Source organism: Peromyscus eremicus, chromosome 18 (genome assembly GCF_949786415.1).
Source record: "Peromyscus eremicus chromosome 18, PerEre_H2_v1, whole genome shotgun sequence".
Classification (NCBI taxonomy): Eukaryota; Metazoa; Chordata; class Mammalia; order Rodentia; family Cricetidae; genus Peromyscus; species Peromyscus eremicus.
This window is the reverse complement of record NC_081434.1, coordinates 1,898,119-1,923,676: the sequence shown is the minus strand read 5'-3', so window position 1 is coordinate 1,923,676 and position 25,558 is coordinate 1,898,119. Positions and strand designations below refer to the sequence as shown.

Below are 25,558 nucleotides of genomic sequence, written 5' to 3'. Positions count from 1 at the left end.
ACACACATGGCAGCCTACAGATGTCTGTAACTCCAGTTCTAGGGAATCCAACACCCTCTTCTAGCCTCCTTGAGCACTTACGTACATACGAGAAAAATGGTAGCACATGCCTTTAATCCCAGCACTCGGGAGGCAGAGCCAGGCAAATCTCTGTGAGTTTGAGGCCAGCCTGGTCTACAAAGTAAGTTCCAGGAAGGCTGTCCAGGGCTACACAGAAAAACCTTGTCTCAAAAAAACCAACCCTCCCTCCAAAAAAAATCCAAAAATCTTTACAAAAAATAAAATAAAAAGAATATGGGTGAAGATGGGCCAGTGGAATTGAGGTCTCCAAAGACCACCTGGTGACTAACAATACAGCCCAGCAGTCTGCACATGGCCATCCTCATCATAACCTCTGTCTCCAAGCCCACCTGCATCTACTCTGCCCTCGTCCTGCTTAAGTCCAGGTGACCTTCCTGGAGGACAAGATCGATGTCCTCATTAAAACAGCTGGTTTTGCTGTTGAAACTTTCTGTCCCTACTTATTTGCTAAGGCCCTGGCCAATGTCAACACTGGCAGCCTCGTCTGCACCTTAGGGACTGATGGACATGTTCTAGCTGTCAGTCCTGGCCCTTCCACGGCCGTGGCTCCAAATACCTCCTCTCTCCACGGCACAGAGAACTGGGTAGAGCAGGAGGAGCTACCAAACCTACCCAAGTGGTCTTACTTCTCCATGACTGGACTGTATGGTAAGCTGGGTCTCCCATAAGTGGATGGGCACAAAACAGTGAGGTTCCTGTGACCCAAAATGACAGAGACTAAGGAGAAATTGCATTGCATTCCCCATATCCTACCCCTTTACTAGAAAGAACAAAAGGCTGGAGGTAGGTGGTGGAAAAGGGGGTCCCTTGAATCTTGGGCTCCTTTAAGACTATAACCTTCAGCGAAATGGTTTGCATGTTTTGGGGTTCTCCCTTTTCCAGGGTACTCTGCTCCAGACATGCAACACCTCAGACGCATCGTGATGCCAATCCAGCTGGTTTGCTGTCTCCTGCTGTGTCCTGTGGATGCCATTTCATCCAGCGAACCAACAAGTCCCTCTACGATGCTCCCTCCCTCAGCGTTGGGATACCAGTTGCCCTCCTCAGACCCCTTGTCCTGCCAGATCCTGCTCCCAAAGTACTTGCCTGGCTTCACTCACATGCCCCCTCTCCCCAAGTTCCTGGTAGGCCTGGCTCTGAGGAATGCTCTGGAGGAAGCTGGCTGCCAGGCTGATGCCAGGGCTCTGCAGCTTCAGCTTTACCGATTGGGAGGTGTGGAGGCTACCCAGGCCCTCATCCACCATCTTCAAGAGCTCCACAAGAGTGGACACTCGGACTGGCAAGTGTCTGTGGACAACCTGTCCTCTGCTCTGCAGCTCTTAGCCTGGGAGCAGCCGGGTCCAAAGAGGGTCCAACGCTCATTTTCTGGTGTGGACTGTGACAATGAACAGGAGCAGAGTGTACACGATTTGGTCCAGCTGCTGCCAGGAGTAGGGACCTACTACAATCTAGGCACAGCTTTCTATTACGCCACTCAGAGTTGCTCTGACAAAGCTAAGGAGCGAGGCCAAGATGGGGCCATAGATCTGGGTTATGACCTTTTGATGGCCATGGTGGGTCTGTCCGGGGGGCCAGCTGGTGTGGTGATCAGTGCCGCTCTGAAGCCAGCAATGAAGGCTGGGGTTCAGCGGCTGATCCGATATTATTATGATGAGGAACGGTGAACATCCCCTAAGCCAGAGACCAGGAAGGATGGGACCCCAGATGGCAGGGACTTGGAAGAAACAACCACGGCCACTTTGGTGTCAGAAGTTGAAAGTACACCTTCCTACGGTGGGCAAACCTTATTCAAAAACTACGGTGCCTTGGCATACAAGAGGTAGCATACAGCAACAAATAAATGGAAAATTTTTGCAAGAGAAGTGCAGATGGATGAGTGGGTGGGTGGATTTGGGGGTCTTGTCATCACTTGTCAGTTATTTCTTCCTTGAAACTCGGCTTTTACATTTCTAATGAGGGAATATTGAGTTTTCACTTGAACAAGTGGTTATAGAAATTAAAAACTGATAGCATGACCCGACGGTATTTATCATTATATCCTCAAAAAATATGTACCTCGGCTCTTCCCTCCCTATCCTAAAGTGCTGAAATGCAAGTCCCACCCCCTTCTCTGGAGTCCTTGGTGCCTCTACGCACTCTAGTTTCGTTTCCTTTCCCTAAGAGTGCAGGTTCGGGAAAGTCAGCTGCTTGAGTTCTTGGTATGACATTAACTGGGCTCCGCCCCTCTCGGGTGCCGGGGGCAGGCGCTAAGGCGAGCCTCTCGGCCAGTCTCTGAAGTCGGCCGTGAGGTTTCGAGCCGCTCGTCCCGCCCAGCGGTGGGCGGGGCTACGGTTCCGCCAATGGGAGTGCCCCGCGGGGGGAGGGCGTGGCCGAGCCTCCTGCCGCACCGGGGAGCCCGGAACCGCGCGTCTACAGCGCAGCTCGGTGATCCGTCCCGCCGCTCCCGGGCTGGGTCCGCCGAAGTCGGGGGCGGGGTGGGCTCTGGAGCCGCTTGGAGGATTGCAAGTTTCCGCGGGAGCCACTGGGAGGAGCGGCCCTGGACGCTCGGAAGGTACAGGCCCCGAGAGGGTGTGCAGAGCAGGGAGGAGCGAGTCCGGTCCCGGGAAGGAAGGGCTCCTGTCCCTCAGCGATGCCCCTGCGGATAAGGCTGCAGCTCGCTGGCTGAAGCTGATGCTCTGGCGTGTGCAGGATGTTAACACCCCCGCTTAGCTCTACTTCTCAACCCTGTCGACTTCCTTCCAGAACTCCTCCGCAACCCCCTGAAGCCTGGCATGTAGCGTTTGTTCCTGGTCCTAAGGCAAAGCTTTAACCTCTGCTCTGCGTATCTGTCTATCCGTTTGTTTATTATTATTTTAACCTGTAAACAAGCGTATTTTTGTCTGTGTACCACATGCTTGCAATGCTTGTGTTGGTCAGAAGAGGTCGTCAGATCTGGGACTGGAGTGGTGGTGGTCGTGAGCCGCCATGTGGGTGCTGGGATTCGAATCCAGGGTCCTCTGGAAGAGCAGCCAAGGATCTCAACCGCTGAGCCATCATTTTTCCAGCCCCTTCACATAATTTTTGATCCTTACTAAAATAAATAAAAACAGGCATCAGTAATTGTTACATACATACATATATATATACAAATAATATACATATATATTTTATATATGTAAACTATAAAGTCCTAGAAGGTGAAACTGCTTAAGGTTACACACAAAGTCTAATTTATTTCAGAAAACCTTATTTACTGCAAAATTGGCGTTTGAGAGAGTGAAGCTAGAGGAAGTACTTCATTGCAGCTCCTATAACCACAGTACAGTCCACCTAGAAGACTTGTTTGTTTGTTTTGAGGCAGGGTTTCTCTGTGTAGCCCTGCCTGTCCTGGAACTTGCTGTGTAGATGAGCCTGGGCCTCTGCCTCCCGAGAGTGCTGGGATTCAAGGTGTGTGCCACCACACCCAGCAACTTCTTTTTTTCTTGTGTTTTAGTTTCTTATTTAAATCTCAGCGTTTACTTGTTCCCTTACTTTGATACTTGCCCTTTAATTTCTGAAAAACTGGGATCTTGTCCTTAAAACGAAGTTTTTGTTTCTTTTTAAAACCATACAGGCCAGGCAGTGGTGGCACACGCCTTTAATCCCAGCACTCGGGAGGCAGAGGCAGGCAGATCTCTGTGAGTTTGAGGCCAGCCTGGGCTACCAAGTGAGTTCCAGGACAGCCAGGGCTGTTACACAGATAAACCCTGTCTCAAAAAAAAAAAAACCAAACCAAAAAGCAATACAGTATATAGTTTTAAAGAGTCAGACACCCAAATGAAGATTTGCTCAGCTAGAGCAATCACAGAGCACAAGAGAAGTCCTGTATTTGATCTCCAGCAACGGCTGATCAAGGGTTATTAAAAGGCTAAAATGAAAAATTGGCTCCTGGGGGTGGAGAGATGGCTCAGTGGTTAAGGGAGCTTAGTGCTCTCGCAGAAGACTGGGGTTCAGTTCTCAGCACTGAACTGGAAGACTCACAATATCCTGAAACTCAAACTCCAGGGAATTTGAAGCCCTGTTCTGGTCCACAGCCCTGCTCCACTCTGCCCCACCTCTTTGTGTGTGCGTGCATGCACGCACGCACGCGCGCACACACACCACACACAAATAAATAATTTTTGTTTGTTTGTGTTTTATGAAAAATTGGTCTGGGTGGTGGTAGCACACGCTTTAATCCCTGCACTTGGGAGGCAGAGGCAGGCAGATCTCTGTGAGTTGGAAGCCAGCCTGGTCTACAGAGTGAGTTCCAGGACAGCCGGGGCTACACAGAGAAACCCTGCTTAAAGAGAGAGAGAGAGAGAGAGAGAGAGACAGAGAAGAAAAATTGGATTTTCTGCCCAATCTCTTCCCTTCCCTATTCTACTTTCAGGGGAAGAAAACCAGCTCATGGACCCTAGATATTTTTGTTTGCTCTGTAGTAGAATCATGTCACTTTGAAGAACACGAGTGTGCTTGTTTCTCCTGATCTTTTAGGCTCCCGGTGTAATAATAATAATAATTTTATTTATTTTTCTTCTCTCATACAGTATATCCCAGCTGCAGCCTCCCCTCCCTCCACCCCTTCCACCCCCTGCATCCCCTCTTCCCCAGCTCCCCTGCTCCTCTGTTTCCATTCGGAAAAGAGCAGGCCTCCCAGCACACCGAACACCGCATCACAAGATGCAGTAAGACTAGCCACAAACCCTCATATCAAGGCTGGATGAGGCAACCTTTTTTTTTTTTTTTTTTTTGGTTTTTCGAGACAGGGTTTCTCTGTGTAGCTTTGCGCCTTTCCTGGGACTCACTTGGTAGTCCAGGCTGGCCTCGAACTCACAGAGATCCGCCTGGCTCTGCCTCCCGAGTGCTGGGATTAAAGGCGTGCGCCACCACCGCCCGGCTGGATGAGGCAACCTAGTAGAGACGACCCAGTAGGAGGAAAAGGATCCCAAGAGCAGGCAAAAGAGTCAGAGACACCCCCTACTCCCACTGTTGGGAGTCCCACAAAAACCCCAAGCTAAACAACCACAGCATGTGTGCAGAGGCCCTGCACAGACCCAGGCAGGCTCCAAGTTTGCCCCTTCAGTCTCAGTGAGCCCTGTGACTCCCTGCTTAGTTGATTCTATGGGCCTGTTCTGGTGTCCTTGGTCCCTCTGGTTCCTACAGTCCTTCCTCCCCCTCTTCTTGAGGGTTCCTGAGCTCTGCCTAAAAAAAAAAAAAATCAGTGAAATGATTCCTAATGATCTTTTTTTATTTATTATGTATACAATGTTCTGCCTGCATGTATGCCTGCAGGCTAGAAGAGGGCACCAGATCTCATTACAGATGGTTGTGAGCCACCATGTGGTTGCTGGGAATTGAATTCAGGACCTCTGGAAGAACAGCCAGTGCTCTTAACCTCTGAGCCATCTCTCCAGCCCCCTCCTAATGATATTCTGCTATACTCATACCCCACTTGTCATCAGAGAGGCTTCCTTGGGCCGCTGATGGGAGCAGATAAATAACTTTTAATTCCCATAATAGATAAGAGATTTGTGTTGGGAAAACAGGTTTTTGGGTTTTTTAATTTTATTATTTATTTATTTAAAATAAATCTTTATTTATTTATTATATATACAGTCTTCTGCCTGCATGTATGCTTGGATGCCAGAAGAGAGCACCAGATTTCATTATAGATGGTTGTGAGCCACCATGTGGATGCTGGGAATTAAACTCAGAACCTCTAGGAGAGAGCCATCTCTCCAACCCTGGAGTTTTTAAAGATTTATTTATCATGTATACAGTGTTCTGCCTGTATACAGTGTTCTGTCTGCATGTATGCCTGCAGGCCAGAAGAGGGCATCAGATGTCATTACAGATGGTTGTGAGCAGCCATGTGGTTGCTGGGACTTAAACTCGGGACCTTTGGAAGAAAAGGCAGTGCTCTTAACCTCTGAGCCATCTCTCCAGCCACACAGTGTGTGTGAAATTTCTGGGTCTTTACAAATCTGGTAATTCACCTGGAGGCCAGGGATTGACAGAAGTCATAAATATGCTCCAGTCTTAGAGACTGAATGACTCACTGTGACACTTCAGACACCTTAAATGGAGGTCCTTGCCTAGCTGGTGGGCAGTTGGTGAGGTGTATTTTCTTACCTGCCCCTAGAGAAAGCTCCAGGGCCAGCAAAAATCACGACTACTCAAGACCAACATTCATCTTTATTGATTATGCTTCCTTGTAGCTAGAGTTTTCCTGCCTGGCCCACAGTCAGGACAAATCTCTCTCACCTGCCAGTCCCACAGCTGCTCAAACCCGACCAAGTAAACACAGAGACTTATATTGGTTACAAACTGTATGGCCGTGGCAGGCTTCTTGCTAACTGTTCTTACAGCTTAAATTAATCCATTTCCATAAATCTATACCTTGCCACATGGCTCGTGGCTTACCGGCATCTTCACATGCTGTTTGTCATCATGGCGGCTGGCAGTGTCTCTCTTACTCAGCCTTCCACTTCCCAGCTTTATTCTCCTCCTTGCCCCGCCTACACTTCCTGCCTAGCCAACGGCCAATCAGTGTTTTATTGATTAATCAGTAACACATTTGCCATACATCACACAGCACTTCCTTCCAGCGTAAGCAAATACAAAGACTAGTGTGAATTAACTGGAGGAGCTAGATGCGTCAGACAGTGGAAATATTGTTTGTTAGGTTGGACAAGGTGTACATAGATAATGCTTACACTATTCCACTGTTCATTCACCTTTTTTTTTTTTTTTTTTTTTTTTTTTTTTTTTTTTTGAGTCAGAGTCTCATGTAGTCCAGCCTGTTCTGTGTAGCTGAGCCTGCCCCCAACTGCCCAGTGCTGGTATTACAGGCTGTGCCGCCGCCGCCGCCGCCGCCGCCGCCGCCGCCGCCGCCGCCGCCGCCACCACCACCACCACCACCACCACCACCACCGCCCAGCATCATTCTGAAAGTTACCATTTGAACAACAAGTACCACATACTGCAACTGTGAAATAGTATTCCCCGGAAAAACTGCAGCAAACTGTAATAAGAATTACTTTTTACAACAAAAAAAATTTTTTTTTTTTGGTTTTTCGAGACAGGGTTTCTCTGTGTAGCTTTGGAGCCTGTCCTGGATCTCGCTCTATAGACCAGGCTGGCATCAAACTCACAGAGATCCACCTGCCTCTGCCTCTCGAGTGCTGGGATGAAAGGCGTGTGCCTCCGCTGCCTGCATGTTCGCTTTTTATAAACCAAATATAAATTCATAGATCATCCTGAGACTATATGGATGATTTGGTTCAGTAAAATGTCCCGTTGAGAACTGGCGTCCTTTCCACGCAGAGTCCAGATGGCGCAGTGGGAGATGCTGCAGAATCTCGATAGCCCGTTCCTGGACCAGTTGCACCAGCTCTACTCACGGAGCGTCCTGCCCATGGACGTCCGGCAGCACTTGGCTGTCTGGATCGAAGGCCAGAACTGGTGAGGGGTTGGGGAGTTCAGAGGGTTCCTTTCTTCTGAGCCCACAGGCTTCTAGAGACGTCCTGGGAGGGGTGGGGGATCTCACAGCAGCAGCGATGAGACAGAGCTCCTGATCCTTGTCATGGCTGGTCCTCAGGAGGGAAGTTGTGCTGGGCAATGACCATTCCACGGCCAACATGCTGTACTTCACCATCTTGGACCAGCTGAACCAGTGGGACCACTACAGCTCAGACCCTGATTGTTTTCTGTTACAGCATAACTTGCGAAAATTCAGCCGGGATATCCAGGTACCTGGCAGACTTGGACTAATGGTGGGGTACGGAATTGTTCCTAAAGATGCAAAGGGAGGGCGCTGACCTGGAGGAAGGAGCAGAGTCTGAACTTGGGGCAGAGTAAAGGACCGAGAGAGGTAGATACAGAGTCTAGATATACATAGGAGATGGCCAGGGACCTCGAGGGAGGGAAAATACTGGGGAGACTGAGAGCAGGGTCTGGATTGGCAGGTCACTGAGGTAGTTTTAATGGATCGATCCTTCTCTTTTTCCCATTTAGACCTTTTCCAATGGCCCTACCAAGTTGGCGGAGATGATCTTTAACCTTCTCCTGGAAGAGAAAAGAATTCTGAATCAGGCTCAAAGGACTCAGGAGGTAAATGATGGTGGTGATGTTGAATGCTCCTGGGATAGAAAGATACCATGGCAAGGACTCAGGGAACTTGTCTCTGATCAGGATCTCCCCAAATCCTGCAGAATAATTTCAGGTCACGATTTTAGGGATGAAAAGTCAGAGTTCATCCTGAGAGGTAGGGGGAGCACACCTTTAATCCCAGCACTTGGGAGGCAGAGGCAGGAGGATCTCTGAGTTTGAGGCCAGTCTGGTCTATAGAGGGAGTTCCAGGACAGCCAGGGCTACACAGAGATGCTGTCTTGGGAAAAGAAAAGAAAAGTCAAGAGTTCAAACGTGTTCAGAACGTCTTATTTCAGGTACAAGCCAGGCCAGCTCCTGAAGCAGCAGTGGAAGGCCAGCAGTTTGAGATTGAATCCCGAATCCTGGATTTAAGGGCTCTGGTTGAGGTTGGTGGATATGGCAAGTGTCGGGATGGAGAGGATTCAGCTTTTCTGCCCCCTAGGAAGCAGCCTTATTGGGGTCCCATCTCCTCTGCAGATATTTGTGAGATCCATCACACAACTGAAAGACCTGCACGACGTCTTCAGCTTCAGATACATGATTTTCACTCAAAGTAGGTCCGCTCAAAGCGGGAAAAAGACAGAGGCCATCTTGGGGACCTAGTGTAGATGATGACAGAAGCTGAATGCTCCAGTGAGCAGTAGTCACCTTCAGCCGTACATGTCAGCGTCCATCGTCCTGTCAGAGTACACAGCAGTGGTGCCAGGGTGTGTTGTAGAGGGTGGACCAGAGACGCAGCTGAGGAACAGCTAGTCAGTGACGGAGGGCTTATGCAGCAAACTGCCTCGGCAGGTTGAGCGGGCTTCTGGTCCATTTAGAATGTGCCCATGGGATCCTCGGTGCCTGTACTGTGCCTGGCTTTCCCTGCCTCTCCCTCCACCCGTCACTCCCTGTTTCTGACTGAGACCGGGAAAGAGCAGAGGAGTCCGTGAGCTGACTCTTGGTTTTGCCTTTCAGAGAAGACATCGTCTTTGGACCCCCATCAGAACCAACAGCAGCAGCTTGTACAGACAACGGCTAACCAACTGGACAGGATGAGAAAGGTGAAGAGGAGGGTACGGGGCGGGGCAGCAGGGGCCCGGGGGAGAGGCCTGGGGGGCTCCGGCCACTTCGCTGGTTGATGAGGGTGGTGGAGAGAGGTACTTAGCCCTCGTCTTCTCTCTCGGCTAGGAGGTGCTGGATACCTCCAAAGCACTTGTAGGCCGATTAACCACCCTGGTCGACCTGTTGCTGCCGAAACTGGATGAGTGGAGGGTGCAGCAGCAGAGGTCCTGCATCGGAGCCCCACCCCCGGAGCTGCAGCTGGAACAGCTGGAACGGTGGTAAGAGGGAAAGATGTTCCGTCCTCGTGCACATGCCAGACCTAGTCCTCACGGCACTCTGTACATGGTGACGTCTAGGGGCAGCCAGTGAAGGGCTGGGGCGGAGCGCAGGGGAGGGGAAGGAAAGACTGCAGGAAGTGGTGCCTCTTCTGTCAGCATCTTTGTTCGACCGTCTCATTCCCTGCTTCTTGTCCTCACAACTCAGGGAGACCCGAGTCCAGTCTTTGCCTTGGTAAAGAAGTAAGGGAAAGTCATGGATTAATGCACAGTCACGATTCCCCCACTGAACACCATCTCTACCCTTGGTTTTGTTTGCCTTTGAGACACGGTCTCACTATGTAGGTCTGGGTAGCCTGGAACTCACTGGGTTGACCAGGCTGGCTTTGAACTGACCAGTCCTCCAGCCTCTGCTTCCCTGGTGTTGGGATTAAAGGCACGGGCTACCATGCTTATTTAATAAAATAAATCTTTAAGAAAAGAGAAACCTGGGCTGGTTAAGAGCACTGGCTGTTCTTCCAGAGGTCCTGAGTTCAATTCTCAGCAATCGCTTGGTGGCTCACAACCATCTGTAATTAGATCTGGTGCCCTCTTCTGGTGTGCAGGTATACATGCAGGCAGAACACTGTGTACATAATAAATAAATAAATCTTTTTAAAAAAGAAAAGAAAAAAGAAACCCTGTCTCCAAAAACCAAAATAATAATAATAATAAAATAAAATAAATGGACATTCAGGAGGCAGAGGCAGGCAGATCTCTGTGAGTTCGAGGCCACCTTGATCTGCAAATTGGTACAGATCGAGTTCCAGGATAGCCAGGGCTACACAGAGAAACCCTGTCTCAAAAAAACCAAAAAATAAAAATTAAATAAAATAGAAAGGAAAGGAAAGAAAGAAAATGGAGCTGGGGCGTGGGGGGGATGCACACCTTCACACCTTTAATTCCAGCACTCAGGAAGCAGAAACAGGTAGGTTTCTATGAGTTGGAGGCCAGCCTGGTCAACAGAGTGAGTTCCAGGACAGACAGGCCTGTTACACAGAGAAACCCTGTCTGGAAAAAAAAAAAAGAAAGAAAGAAAAGAATTTTAATGATTTATTTATTTTTATGTGCATCGGTGTTTTGCTTGCATGAATGTCTGCATGAAGGTGTTAGATCCCCTGGAACTGGAGTCACAGACAGTTGTGAGCTGCCATGTGGTTGCTGGGAATTGAACCTGGGTCCTCTGGAAGAGCAGCCATCTCCCCACACCCCATTTTCTGTCTTTGTGTGTGTGTGTGTGTGTGTGTGTGTGTGTGTGTGTGTGTGATGGGAAGGGCACGCATGCTGCATGTGTGGAGGTCAGAGGACAACTCTGTTGAGCCTGTTTTCTGCTGCCCCCTCTGGATGGGTTTCAGAGACGTCAGGCTTGCTTTGTGAGTACTTTTTACCCACCGTGCCATCTCTCAGGCCATAGGCACATTTTTCTTGGGGTTTTACTAAAGATGGTTCTGAGCTGGGCAGTGGTGGCACCCGCCTTTAATCCCAGCACCAGGAGGCAGAGGCAGGCGGATCTACAGAGCGAACTCCAGGATATCCTAAGCTACACAGAGAAACTGTCTCAAATAAAAACAAACAAAAAAAGTGTGTTGAATACTCTTCCGTATGCTTCCTGGATTCTGTTTTTTGGTTTTTTGTTTTTTTTTTTTGTAACAGAGTCTCACGTATCCCAGGCAGGCCTTGAACTCACTTTATAGCTGTAGGTGAACTTCTGATCTTGCCTCTGCCTCCTTAGTATTGGAATTTCCAGTATGTGCCCCTACACAGTTTATACAGTGCCAGGGATCAAACCCAGGGCTTTGTGCCCGTTCTACCAAACGAGCAACATCATTAACCCCTTGTGTGTATGTATGTGTGTGTTTTTGAGACAGGATCACATTATATAGCCCAGGCTGGCCTTGAACTCTTGACCCTCCTGCTTCAACCTTGAGTGTGGGCGCACGAGGGTGCGGAGAGGTACACCTGGCTCTAGGTTTTTTTTTTTTTTTAGCTCAAGTCAGTTTCCAACTCTCCATGTCATTAAAGAGAGGACACTCAGAACCTCAGGGGGCCCCCTAAAACTTACACATCCCCTCTCCCCGCACTCTGTCACCCAGGTTGACAGATGGAGCAAGACTCTTGTTCCACCTTCGGCAGCTGCTGCAGCAGCTGAAGGAGATGAGTCACAGTCTTCACTACGAGGGTGACATGTCTAGGCAAGGCGTGGACCTGCAGAATGCCCAAGTCACAGAGTTACTACAGCGCCTGCTCCAAAGGTCTGGTGGCCGGGGCGGGGTCTGTGGTGGGAGAAACGAAGAAGAAACACGGGGATACGGCTGTCACAGACACTGAGCTGTCATCACCTCTCCACGCCTCTTTCCTTAGGTCCTTTGTGGTGGAAACCCAGCCCTGCATGCCCCAAACTCCCCACCGACCCCTCATCCTGAAGACCGGGAGCAAGTTCACTGTCCGACCAAGGTTGCTTTTTTTTTTTTCTTTTCCTGCTTTTTCAAGACAGTGTTTCTCTGTGTAGTTTTGGTGCCTGTCCTGGATCTCGCTCTGTAGACCAGGCTGGCCTTGAACTCACAGAGATCCGCCTGGCTCTGCATCCTGAGTGCTGGGATTAAAGGCATGTGCCACCACCGCCTGGCAAGGTTGCATTTTCTAAGTCCTGCCTCATTTTCCCTACTCTGCCATTGTGCCTTTTCTGAGTGCAGATCTTTTCTCTGATGGAAATTTCTTCTTTCCCCTCCGGTTCACTTTCCTCTTCTAATCCCCCCTACCCCCCCATTTTCTCTAAACATCTGGACTTATCAAGAATTGGTGAGCCAGGCATGATCTCTGTGAGTTCAAGGCCAGCCTTGTCTACAGCAATAGTTCAGGACAGTTGGCTACACAGAGAAACCCTGTCTCAAAAACAAACCAACAGCAGCAGCAGCAGCAGTGATTGACCACTGTCTCCATCTCCTGTTCGCCCAGGCTGCTGGTGAGACTCCAGGAGGGCAATGAATCACTCAAAGCAGAAGTCTTCATTGACAGGTGAGTCCAGGCAGCCGGAGGATGTCACTAAGATGGCTCATGGGAATAGGTGGTGCCAGGGGTACTGGTTGCACAGCTGGACCCTCTGGCCGCCTTTTGTCCACTCCGTTCTACCTTACAGAAGTAAACACACCTCCCCCAAGCCAGGTGTGGTGGTGCGCCCCTTTTAATCCCAGCACTACACTCTGGGGGCAGGGGCGGGAGGATCCCTGTGAGTTCGGGGCCAGCCTGGTCTACAGAGCGAGATCCAGGACAGTCAGGACTGTTTCACAGAGAAACCCTGTCTCTAAACCACCCCCACCACCCCCAAAAAAAGAAAAAAAAGAGCAAACAAACAAAAACAAAAAACCTAAACAACCACAACAACAAAATATCCCCACCTCCCTCTCACTGAACACAATCCAGATGCCATGCATGTCTCAGGCTTATTTCATTGTACTGACAGCTCCACCGGGTAGGTATTACCAGTGTGTCAGGCCATGTGGCTAGTGAGCTCTAGGGTCTGCCTGACCCCCAAATTCCCGAATGCAGGCCTGGTGGGAAGGGCTGCTTCTGAGCCATCCCCCGCTCCTCCACCTCCCCCACAGAACCACTGATTTTTTTTTTCTTCTTCTTCTTTCTTTTCAGGAATTCAGAGTTACCAGGGTAGGTGCCTGATGCGGACATGTACACTGCACACATGATCTGCACAACCACACTTGACAACCCTGGTGGGCATCCAGCAGAGAAGGGAGGGGGCAACCCTGGTGGGCATCCAGCAGAGAAGGGAGGGGGCAACCCTGGTGGGCATCCAGCAGAGATGGGAGGGGGCAACCCTGGTGGGCATCCAGCAGAGAAGGGAGGGGGCAACCCTGGTGGGCATCCAGCAGAGATGGGAGGGGGCAACCCTGGTGGGCATCCAGCAGAGATGGGAGGGGGCAACCCTGGTGGGCATCCAGCAGAGATGGGAGGGGGCAACCCTGGTGGGCATCCAGCAGAGAAGGGAGGGGGCAACCCTGGTGGGCATCCAGCAGAGAAGGGAGGGGATTCGGTACTTGGACGACAGGAGAAGGGGGAGTCTGAAATGAAGTGGAATTTCTGTTTTCCTCCTAAGTTACATTTTTTATTTTAATTTTTTTCGTATTTTACTCATGGAGAGTGAGTGTGTGTGTGTGTGTGCGCACAATCAAGAGAGAGAAATACGGAAATGTGTGTAGGTGAGAGGACAGCTAGTAGGAGTCTGTTCTTTCTTTCCACCGTGCGGGTCCGGGGGATCAAACTCAGGTCATCAGGCTTGGCAGCAAGCCTCTCTACCTGCTGAGCCATCTCACTGTTCCTTTCCTGCTGATTCTTTAACTCTGAGCACGGCGTGGTGGAACACACCTGAAATTTCAGTGCTTAGGAGCCTGGGGCTAGAGGATTGCTGAACATACAAGGCTAGCCTGGGCTGCATAGTGAAACCTGAGAGAGAGAGAGAGAGAGAGAGAGAGAGAGAGAGAGAGAGAGAGAGAGAGAGAGAGGAGAGAGAGAGAGAAAAGAGAGAGAGAGAGAGAGAGGAGAGAGAGAGAGAGAAAAGAGAGAGAGAGAGAGAGAGAGAGAGAGAGAGAGAGAGAGAGAGAGAGAGAGAGAGAGACTGACTAACCTTGCTCTTTGCCTTCATTTATCTTTTCCTTGGAACAGCTTCCGGAAGTTCAACATTCTGACCTCAAACCATAAATCCTTGACTCCTGAGGAGGGCCAGAGACAAGGCTTGATTTGGGACTTTGGCTTCTTGGTAAGGAGGGTTGATAGAATTGGCAGCTAATCCAAAGGAACGGGCTGGCGCGTTTCCAGGTCTTGGCCCCTGGGTCCCCTCCTTGGCATTGTGTTTCCCCCCAATTCACAGACGCTGGTGGAGCAACGCTCTGTGGGTACAGGAAAAGGTAACAGCAAGGTAAGGCCGGAGACCCACCAGGACAGGGCGCTGAGGCCAGGGACTCACCAAAGGGACCTCCCTGATCACTGTGACTCTCCAGGGGCCACTGGCCGTGACGGAGGAGCTGCACATCATCAACTTTGTGGTGCAGTACGTGTACCAGGGTCTGAAGATGGAGCTGAAGGTGAGCGAGAGAAAGCAGGGCTAGAGGCAGCAGATTTAGAAGGCGGCACAGGAGGGCACGGATGGACGGAAGTGTCCTGGAGCGGGACGTCACCCAGGAGCCGAGGCAGATGTCGGCCACCACCGTGACCCCTGTGTGTTTTCCCCAGACGGACACGCTCCCTGTGGTGATCATTTCTAACATGAACCAGCTCTCCATTGCTTGGGCCTCAGTTCTCTGGTTCAACATGCTCAGCTCAACCCCCCAGGTAGGAGAATGAGGTGAATGGGTGAGGAGCAGAGAGGAGCGGAGGCGTGGTGGGAAGGGCTGCTTCTGAGCCGTCTCACCTCCCTCTTCCCCCACAGAACCCCCAGTTCTTCTGCCAACCTCCTAAAGCCCCCTGGAGCTTGCTGGGGCCTGTTCTTAGTTGGCAGTTCTCCTCCTATATTGGCCGAGGCCTCAATTCTGAGCAGCTGGGCATGCTGAGGACCAAGCTATTTGGTACAGTTTTCTCTTCTCTCAGCCTTTCCCTAGCCTAGCTTTCCTCTACCCCGTGTCCTATCCCAGACCCTCTGCCTGGCCCTGTGGCCTCTTCAATCTGTGTCTCTGGCTCACAGGAAAGAATTGCAAGATGGAGGAAGCATCATTGTCCTGGGTAGACTTCTATAAGGTAACTAACTCCCTACAGCCTGTGTCCCTCCAGTCCCCAGTCCAAATTCTGGCCCTGCCACGACCCTTCCCTGCACTAAAGGCAGCCCCACATTTCTTCCTGCCTTTCCATGCCTCCTTCAGCGAGAGAGCCCCCCTGGCAAGATCCCTTTCTGGACATGGCTGGACAAAATTCTGGAGCTGGTCCATGACCACCTGAAGGATCTCTGGAATGATGGGTAAGGCCTTCCTCAGCCTTCCTGTCCAGCATGTGTCCCACTGGGCTCAGAAGTGGACGTCGTGCGCCCCCCTGTGGCCCACGGGAGAGACCGAAAACTGGTGGGAGGTCGCCTTAGTAATTGTGGCCCGCATTTTTCAGGTGTCCGCTGTGTTGCGGAGCTGCTGGGTGCCGTCATAAATTTGTTCATGTAGTCCTTAAAACCACACTGGGTGGTGAAGAGTTCCACCTTCAGTCTCATGAGGACACCCAGTCTCGCTCAGAGAAATTAGGAACTTGCTCAGTGGACAGAGTTGAGAATAAACCCAGGCCTGGGCAACTGCCCATCATCACCTGGCCTTCCTTACTTTTTACACACACACACACACACACACACACACACACACACACACACAGACATAGACAGACAGACAGAGAGAGTTTCTCTATTTTGTGGCTGGCTGTACTGGAACTTGCTATGTAGACTACGTTGGCCTTGAACTCACAGATCCACCTGTCTCTGCCACTCCAGAGCTGGGTTAAAGACATTCGCCACTATGCCCAGCTCTGTTATATTTTTATGTATTTTGTGTGCGTGTGCGTGTACGTGTACATGTGCATGCGTGCGGTCAGAGGACAGTTTGCAGGAGTGGGTTCTCTCCTTCTACCATGAACTAGAGATTGGACTCGGGTGGTCAGGCTTGGTGGCAGGTGCCTTCAGCTGCTGAGACCTCTGGTCACCCGTCACTTTGCTGTTCATCAGTGCGTCCTCTCTGAAACCTCACACCTCTTCAAACCCTGGGGGGTAGGAGCATTGTCTCTAAAGTTATGTGATTTGATCAAGATGAAAAAGTTTGTGAGTGACAGAAACCGCCCAGGCCATATCCTGGTTCCCACTTCCGCACACGTGGGACAGGGACCTTGGGGTCTTACAGCGGCTTCGTCTGCTCCAGGCGCATCATGGGCTTCGTGAGCCGGAGCCAGGAACGCCGACTGCTGAAGAAGACGGTCTCCGGCACCTTTCTCCTGCGCTTCAGTGAAACTTCTGAAGGGGGCATTACTTGCTCTTGGGTGGAACACCAGGATGATGGTCAGCCCCTCTCCCACCCCACCCCCCGGGCTGTTCCTCAGTCTCTGTTTTCTGCCGGGCACCCCACCCCCCACCCCTTCTGACCCTCTGCCTACCCTTGGATTCTGGGGCTCTGCCTGGACCTCGTAGTAGCTTTGGGGTTGGGCAGCTAGGGCAGGGAGCTCTGGGGGTAGTCTCACCCCTCAAGCCCTCTTGCTACACATCTATTCTTCAGATAAAGTGCTCATCTACTCCGTGCAGCCCTACACCAAGGAAGTGCTACAGAGACTCCCACTGACAGAAATCATCCACCACTACCAGGTTCTTGCCGAAGAGAACATCCCCGAGAATCCGCTACGATTCCTCTATCCCAGAATCCCTCGGGATGAAGCTTTTGGGCACTACTACCAGGAAAAAGGTTGGGATCATTGACAGACATCCTTCCTAGAATGAAAGGATTCTCGGATACTGTTCAATCTGGCTCCCTCCTTTCACACACGGGACACGTTTGTCCACAGTGCATGCTCGTTAGTAGGGAGGTACACTTGTCAGGGACCATCCTGCACCTGGGGAACTTTGACCCGTGTGTTCAATACGTTGATCTCTCCCACCTGCTGTCTGTCCCCACAGTTAATTTTGAAGAACAGAGGAAATACCTGAAACAAAGGTTCATTGTGATCTCTAACAGGTGAGTTACAAACCCTTCACTCAACAGCGCCTCCAGCCGGCTCATTCCAGTCCATCCCCCCTCCTCTCCCTGCTGACCCCAACTCAGCAACTTCTCTCCTCTGTCCCTCTGCCATCTTTTCTGCTGTCTCCATATGAGTTCCCTGATAGCCATGATCATAACCACTCATGTAGTTGGGACCCTTCCTAATGCCAAGCATAGTACCGGTTTTCTAAAAAATTTTTTGTTGTTTACCCCTTATGAGGACCCGCTGGAGTAGGTATTAACAGTGGTGATCATATTACAAGTATGTTATTGCTGGGTACTAGCAAAATGTTTTGTGTGTTTTCTTATTTTGTTGAATCTTCACATTTGGCCTGTGAGGTACAACTGGTATCAGCTAAAGAAACTGTGCTTCCAGCCAGGCGGTGGTGGCGCACGCCGTTAATCCCAGCACTCTGTGGGCAGAGCCAGGCAGATCTCTGTGAGTTCGAGGCCAGTCTGGTCTACAGAGTGAGTTCTAGGACAGGTACCAACACTATACAGAGAAACCCTGTCTCGAAAAAACTTAAAAAAGAGGAAGGAAGGAAGGAAGGAAGGAAGGAAGGAAGGAAGGAAGGAAGAGAAGAAAGAAAGAAACTGTGTTTTGGTGTGATGAGGCAGCATATTGAAGGTACATGGCTACTAAATGATCCACGATCATTCATTCATTTGCCGATTGATCAATGAGTTTACTGGCTTGTTTGTTGTTTGCTGTTGTTCTGTGTGAGATGAATCCTGCTGTCCTGGAACTCGATATGTAGACCAGGCTGGCCTTGAACTCACAGAGATCCTCCTGCCTCTGCCTTTCAGGTGCTGGAATTAAAGGCATGAGCTACTGTGCCTGGCTTTTTTTCCCCTTCAATTTATAGCTGTCATATAATATTTGTATGTATTATGGGGTACAGTGTGATAATTTGATACATGCCTACATTATATTAACCAACTCATGATCATTAGCATTTGTTTTTTAAATTTTTATTTGATGTGTACAGGTGTTTTGCCTGCATGTATGTCTGTGTACCACTTTCGTGCCTGGTGCCTGTGGAGGCCAGAAGAGAGTGTCTGTTGGATACCTGGGCACTGGGATTACAGTGATTAGGAGCTGCCATGTGGTGCTGGGAATCAAACCTGGGACCTCTGCAAGAGCAGTAATACTGATCTTAACCGCTGAGCCGTCATTCCAGCCCTGCCCCTTTGTTTGAGGCAAGGTCTCGAGTAGTTGAGGCTGCTCTTGAACTCCTGGTCTTCCTGCCTCTGCCTCCCAAGTGCTGGGATTACAGCCCATTTCTACTTTGCGTCTTTTGTTTGTTTGGTTGTTTGGTTTCTGAAACAGGATCACACTCTGTTGCCCAGGCTTGTCGGAAGGTCATTATGAAGTCCATAATTGGCCTTGAACATGTGACACTCTTCCCACCCTGGCCTCCTGAGTGCTGGGATTTTTATAGGTGGAAGCCTGGCATTTTGGATTCTTTCAATTAGCTATTCTAACTATGAGACGATAATATCCCACCGTGGATTTGAGGATTTGGTTGATTTGTATTTTCCTGGTGCCTAAACACTTCTTTTTTTTCATATGCTTTGTTATTTGTATATCTTCTTCTTCTCCCTCCCCCACCCCCCACCCCCTGGAGCTGAGGACCGAACCCAGGGCCTTGAGCTTGCTAGGCAAGCACTCTACCACTGAGCTAAATCCCCAACTCCTGTTATTTGTGTATCTTCTTTTGAGAAGTGTCTCTGCAGATCTTCAGCCCAAGCCAGGTGTGTTGATATGTGCCTCTAATCCCAGCACATAGGAGAATGAGGCAGGAGGACTGAGCATTTGAGGCCAGTCTAGATTACATAATGAGACCCTGTCTTAAAGAAAGAAAAAAAAAATTGACCTTCGGCCCATTTGTAAGTGAGATTATTTGCTCTTTAAAGATATATTCATTTTTACTTACATGTGTGAGTGTTGTACCTACATGCCTGTGCACTGCATGTATTCAGTGCCCTCCGAGGTCTGAAGAGGGGGCGCATCAGATGCCCTGGAACTGAAGTTACAGATGTTAGCCTCCGCGCAGTTGCTGGGAACTGAATTCCAGCTCTCTGCAGAAGCCAGTGCTCTTAGCCACCGAGCTGTCTTTCCAGCCCCTTGTTTGCTTTCTCTACTGTTGAGTTTTTAATTCCTTACAGCTCCTGCAGATTAATCCCTTCTTTTTTGTTTTGTTTTGTTTTGTTTTGTTTTGTTTTGTTTTGTTTTGTTTTTCGAGACAGGGTTTCTCTGTGTAGCTTTGCGCCTTTTCCTAGAACTCACTTGGTAGCCCAGGCTGGCCTCGAACTCACAGAGATCTGCCTGGCTCTGCCTCCCGAGTGCTAGGATTAAAGGCGTGCACCACCACCGCCCGGCTAATCCCTTCTTGAGTGAATAGTTAATAAGTATTATTTCCCACTCCATAAGCTGCTAACTCTGCTGACTGTTGCTTTTGCTGTGAATATCCTTAGTTTGATTTAATTGCATTTAGTCTGTTTTTGCTTTTATTTTATGTGCTTTCAGGGCTGTGTTATTGTTTATCCCAGTGTTCTGAGGCTTTTCTTTTCCTTCTAAGATTTTTTTTTTAATTATACGTATGTGTCTGGTGGAGGTGGGGCTGTGTGCGTACAGAAGAGGCTTTCTTATCCCCAGGATCTGAGTTAGAGGCAGTTGTGAGTTGTCCAGTTCAAGTGCTGGGAATTGAACTCAGGTCCTCTTCAAGAGCAGTACTGTCTCTTAACCACTGAGCCATCTCTCCAGTCCCGAGGTTTTTTCTTTTATATAACGTTATAATTTCAAGTTTTATGTTTAGGACTCGATGATCTCTTTTATGTTGATTTATTTTGAGACAGACTTTCACCGCACAGACTTGGCTTGCCTGGAACTCACTGTGTAGACCAGTCTGGTCTGAAATGCACAAAGATCTGCTTGCTTCTGCTTCCTATGTGCTGAAATGAAAAGTGTGCACCACCATGCCCTGCTTAAGATTTATTCTTTTTAACTATGTATGTGTGTGCATGTGGGTACATACACATGAGCGTAGGTGCCTGTGGAGGCCAGAGTCCTCCACTCCGAGAGGACTGAGGTTCTGGAGCTAGAGCCACAGGCAGTTGTGAACACCGTACATGCGTGCTGGGAGCTGAACTTGGGTCTTCTGTACTCTGTCACTTTGTACTCTGACTGTTACTTGGTAGTGTGCACTCTTAACTGCTGAGCCCTTTCTCAAGCCCCCCGTGTTGATTTTTAGATTGTATTTATTTTTTTTTGTGTGTGTGTGTGTGCACACGTGTGCATGCATGCCACAACATGTGTACAGAGGTCAGTGGACGGTGTGCAAGAGTTGGCTCCCTCTTTCTACCACGTGGGTCATGGGATGGGACTCAAGCTGTTAGGTTTGATAGCAGATACCGTTACCCGCGGAGGCATTTGGCTGGCTCCGTGGTTTTTGTATTGGTGAAAGATACAATCTAGATTCAGTCTTCCGCAAGTGGACATCCAGTTTACCGAAGAGGCTGTGCTTTCTCTCACTATATGTTTTTGTTGCCTTTGTCAAAAATTAGTTGGCTGTATATTCATGGATTTATTTCTGGGTCTGTATTCTGTTTCATTGGCTCAGATGTCTGGCTCTATGTTGGTACTGTGCTGTTTTGGTTACTATATCTTAGTATTATTTTATTATGTTAGCTATTGTTGAGTCAGGGTCTCATGCACCTCAGATACGCTATATGGCTGTAGCTGGCTTTGAACCCCTGACTCCCCTGCCTTTTCCTCCCAAGGCTGGAATTACAGGCATAGATCACCACACCCAGCCTCCAGCTTTGTTATTCTATAATTGGGGTCTTTTGAGAGCACACATAAAGTTTGTTCCTTCTATTTTTGGGAAGAGCACTGTTGGGTTGAGATTGCATTAAATTTGTAAATTGTTTTGAATGATATCCAGAATTCTGCTTTTAACCATCCTGTTGCCTATCAAGAATTTTTAAGCCTCATTATTCCCATTTAAGTGACGGTCTGAGGGGCTAGAGAGATGGATCAGCAGTTAAAAACAGTTGGCTGCCGGGCGGTGATGGCGCACGCCTTTAATCCCAGCACTCGGGAGGCAGAGCCAGGCAGATCTCTGTGAGTTCGAGGCCAGCCTGGGCTACCAAGTGAGTTCTAGGAAAAGGAGCAAAGCTACACAGAGAAACCCTGTCTCGAAAAAAAAAAAAAAAAAAAAAAAAAAACACAGTTGGCTGCTCGGACCTGGGTTCAGTCCCCAGCACCCACGTGGTGGCTTATAAACCATTCATAATTCCAGTTCCAGGGATCTGATGTTCTCTTCTGACCTCCATCACATACCAGGCATGCATGTGGTGCACACAGGCAAAATGCTTACACACAGAAAATAAAAATAAATTTTTAAAAATTGTAAATGATAATCTGAGCTTCGCCCAACTCGTAAATGAGAGGATTCAAACTCTAACAGACCTGATTTCAAGGCCAGATGTGGCAGTACATGCCTTTGATTCCCACACTGGGGAAGTGGAGGGCAGAAGAAGCAGAAGAAGTTCCAGTCTAGCCTTGGCTATGTAGAGATTTGAGAGCCAGCCTGGGCTACATGAGACCCTGTCTCAAGAAAAGAACAATAGGGTTGGGAATTTAGCTCAGTGGTAGAGCACTTGCCTAGCAAGCGCAAGGCCCTGGGTTCGATCCTCAGCTCAAAAAAAAAAGAAGAACAAAAACAAAAATCCTAAAATCTTGATTATAAAGTCCAAGGTCTCTAGACCTTACCCCCCACCCCCCAGGCAGGGGTCTCACTACGTAGACTAGTCTCAAACTCAGAGATCTGCCTCCACCTCTGAGTGCTGGGATTAAAGGTGTGCATACCTAGCTCCCGGCCACCTTCTTAGACTGGAAACACAGCCCCAGCTCGCTGCCATTCTCAACGTATTTCACTCACTGAGTCTTGTCCCGTTGTCCGTCCTTGTACACCTAGACATGTGGACGAGCTGCAGCAGCCTCTGGAGCTTAAACAGGAGCCAGAACTGGATTCATTAGAGCTCAATGCGGAGGTCATGTCACCGATGGAGTTAGAACAGGACCTGGAGTTACAGACACTGCTGAACACAGGGCTGGATCTGGGGACAGAGCTGGAACTAAACCCCACACTCTGTGTGGCCCCACAAACATTGCTGGAGCCAGACCCGAGACCTGTATCGCAGCTGTTGCCAGAATCAGGGTTACCTGATGACCTGCAGCAACTGAACATGGACGATCTGGAAAGTAAGTGATAAGGCTTGACCGGGGGGGGGGGGGGGGGGGGGGGGGGGGGGGGGGGGGGAAGATGGGAACACATCTTAGCTACCTCTCTCTGACCTGTTACCAGAGGGGGAGCTCCAAGTTCCTCCTTCATCTCCTGGTGATTCCTTATGTTAGGAAATGCAGGTGTCTCCCATGTCCCACCCTCCTCTTCCGTTTCCCAAGAGCCCCTTCAGCCCCAATTGTGCCTTTCCTGCTAGAGCTGGGAGCTTCCAACTTGGATCAGGACCTGACATTTTCCTCTGTGTGGTCTAGTCTTCAGAGAAAGCGTGAATATTGATGATATCATGCCCCGTGATGACCCGCTGTTGGCTGGCCAGAACATCATAGATGAAGCCTGCATGTCCCGCCAAAGCCATTTTGATGTGGATGGACCCTTGCTTCCTTCGGATGACTAGGAGCCGTGTTCCCGTTTGGTCCCTCTGACCTCCCACGCCAGGACATTGCCTTCAGCAGTGGGAAATGAGGCCTTGTAAGCTGGGTTAGCCGTGAACTTCGGAGTAAGAGGTGAAAGTATAAGATGGGCTTTGAAGGAGCAGCAACGAGTCAGAACAGACGCTGGCCGTAGTCTTTCTAGAACCTCGAGGCTGCCTGCCATGCTGGGAGACACAGCGGCCCTGATGGCAAGCCAGGACATTTGGGAGATTACCAGAGGGTCCAAGGCAGTGATGTCTTTTCAGTATGGAAGGATTTTAATGGTTTGGTGGTCGGTAAAGCTAAATTGGTGTGAACCATGGTTGGGCGTGGAGAGCACGGAGATGGGTGGAGTCTTGCTCTTCCTCTCCTTTTGCTGTCCTGGGTCTTGCCAAACCCAGAGTCTCACCCATGGTAGGCAACCACGACAGCACTGAACCATACCCCAAGCCCTCCAGTCCTCACTTCCGGTCCAACCTGACCCTTTCCTCTTCTCCTCCCTTCGCTCCTGACTCCAGTTCCAAATCTCCCGTTTTCCTATAGAGGCCGAGAGCTGTCTGCTTCAGCCCACCCTGTGAAACTCTATCCTGAGGAAGGGCATGGCACGTTGGATTCCTCCTAGCCGTCCCCTGCCCTGTTCAGTTCCTCCCCTACAAAATAACCCTATTCCTCTTACAAAGATGTGAAGCTTTGCTATTTTAGGGAGCCTCATCTCTGCTTCCCCAGTTCTGGAGAGAATCACTCCCAGAGGTCTGGGTGGTAAGGTTTCTGAGCATCGGGAATTGATGGTCATGGTACTCAGTAGAACCGAGTGTCTGGAGAGAAGTGCTGCTTCTGAGCTGTCTGACTAATACGTTGTCACTGCTGCTTTTGTACCTTGTTAACGTGAAAGCAAAGCTTCTGTCCCTTAGGCGCGACCTGAGCAAGGACCTCGGGGCCTTGAAGGTTTATCAGAGGCCTCTGGACATCCTTCAGCCTTAGCCATTGCCAGGCAACCTGGGAGCAGCTGCTGCTCCTCTAACCTGGTGGTCAGTGAACACAGGGGACATTCTGTGACCATTTCCTTCCTGGTGTGTCAGAAGAAGAGTCCTGTTCAGGAAGGGGTTAGTAACAGTGGGGAGAGGGGACAGCAGTTGCCATGTCCAGCCATGAAGGTGGCATGAGCAAACCAGAAACCAAGCAGCTAGATAAGGAAGATACACAGAGAGGAGCAGAGAAAGCTCAGGGAGCTAAAAGCAAAAGTCGTAAGAGGAAGGCCCCCAGCCAACAGGTGGAAGCTAAGAAATCCAGCAAAAGGTAGGTGGTGGTGGCGCATGCCTTTAATCCCAGCACTCAGGAGGCAGAGGCAGGCAGATTTCTGTTAGCTCAAAGCCAACCTGGTCTACAAAGTGAGCTCTAGGACAGGCAGGGCTGTACAGGAAAACCCTGTCTCAGAAGAAAAAAAAGAAAAAACGGCAAAACCAGGCAGGGTGATACATGCCTTTAATCCCAGCGCTCCAGTGGAAGGTGGATCTTCCTGAGTTTTGAGCCAGCCAGGGTGACATAGTGGGACCCAGAGAGAGAGAGAGAGAGAGAGAGAGAGAGAGAGAGAGAGAGAGAGAGTGCTTTGTGCCTGAGATGATGGTAACACGTCATTCCATTCCTTTGTAAGTACCTACGTTCCCTCTGTAGCATCTTTCCCCATTGCTACCTAGAATGAACTATTGTCTCGAGTCTTTTGTACATCATAATAAACTTTTGTTAAACAAACAAACAGAAAAATAAAACAGTATAAGTGTCTCTTCTTCAAACACTTGTGCTTTTCTGTCCCTGAAAGCTAATTCCTTAGGGCCAGCAATGTCATCAATCTGTGATCTCTCTCATGCCTACTACGGTACATTCCAAACCTTGTCACATTCCTTCTCTCCTCTGGTTGGTGCGGCCATCTTTGTCCCACGGATAAAGCTTCCATTATTACTCAGTTAGTTAGTGGCAAAGTCAAGACATAAACCTGGACCTGGCCAGGCCTGGTGACACATGCCTATAACCCCAGCTTTTAGGAGGTAGAGGCAGGATCAGGAGTCCAAGGCTCAGCCTAGGGTACATGTCGAGTTCCAGGACAGTCTCAGATACATGAGTCCATGACTCTAAAAAATAAACATGAATCTGACTCTGCAGCCCATGTGCACCTTTCTTAATTTTTTTGTTTTGTGGCAGCAAGGTCTCTATGGAGTCTTTGATGGCCTGGAACTTGTGTAGAATGACTCTAAAAAATAAACATGAATCTGACTCTGCAGCCCATGTGCACCTTTCTTAATTTTTTTGTTTTGTGGCAGCAAGGTCTCTATGGAGTCTTTGATGGCCTGGAACTTGTGTAGAATAGGCTAGCCTAGAGTTCACAGTGACCTTTCTCTCTTTGCTCTCCAGAACTGGAATTACAGTTAGGTACCACCACAATCAGACTCTGGTTGGTGGGCAGGTGGGTGGGTTTTCTTAGACAAGATTTCATGATATAGTCCAAGCTGATAATAAACTCATGATCTACCTGCCTC

The 25,558-nt window shown here is 49.5% G+C and overlaps 2 protein-coding genes across 2 annotated transcripts; both read left to right on the top strand.

Annotated features, from left to right (window-relative positions):
* Positions 1-713: 713 nt before the first annotated feature.
* Apof (apolipoprotein F) lies at positions 714-1,904 on the top strand. Its single transcript, XM_059245253.1, is given in 2 exon segments — positions 714-729; positions 964-1,904. Coding segments are annotated over 2 exon segments (957 nt in total).
* Positions 1,905-2,461: 557 nt separating this feature from the next.
* Stat2 (signal transducer and activator of transcription 2) lies at positions 2,462-24,774 on the top strand. Its single transcript, XM_059245617.1, has 24 exons — positions 2,462-2,632; positions 7,408-7,545; positions 7,682-7,832; positions 8,098-8,193; positions 8,529-8,618; positions 8,710-8,785; positions 9,190-9,275; positions 9,403-9,554; positions 11,684-11,842; positions 11,952-12,044; positions 12,546-12,605; positions 13,233-13,250; positions 14,265-14,358; positions 14,470-14,517; positions 14,600-14,683; positions 14,832-14,930; positions 15,028-15,163; positions 15,280-15,332; positions 15,455-15,549; positions 16,481-16,617; positions 16,832-17,014; positions 17,227-17,284; positions 22,291-22,577; positions 22,869-24,774. Exons 2-24 carry the CDS (start codon positions 7,415-7,417, stop codon positions 23,009-23,011), a joined length of 2,529 nt encoding a protein of 842 aa, XP_059101600.1. The 5' UTR covers positions 2,462-2,632; positions 7,408-7,414; the 3' UTR covers positions 23,012-24,774.
* Positions 24,775-25,558: the final 784 nt, after the last annotated feature.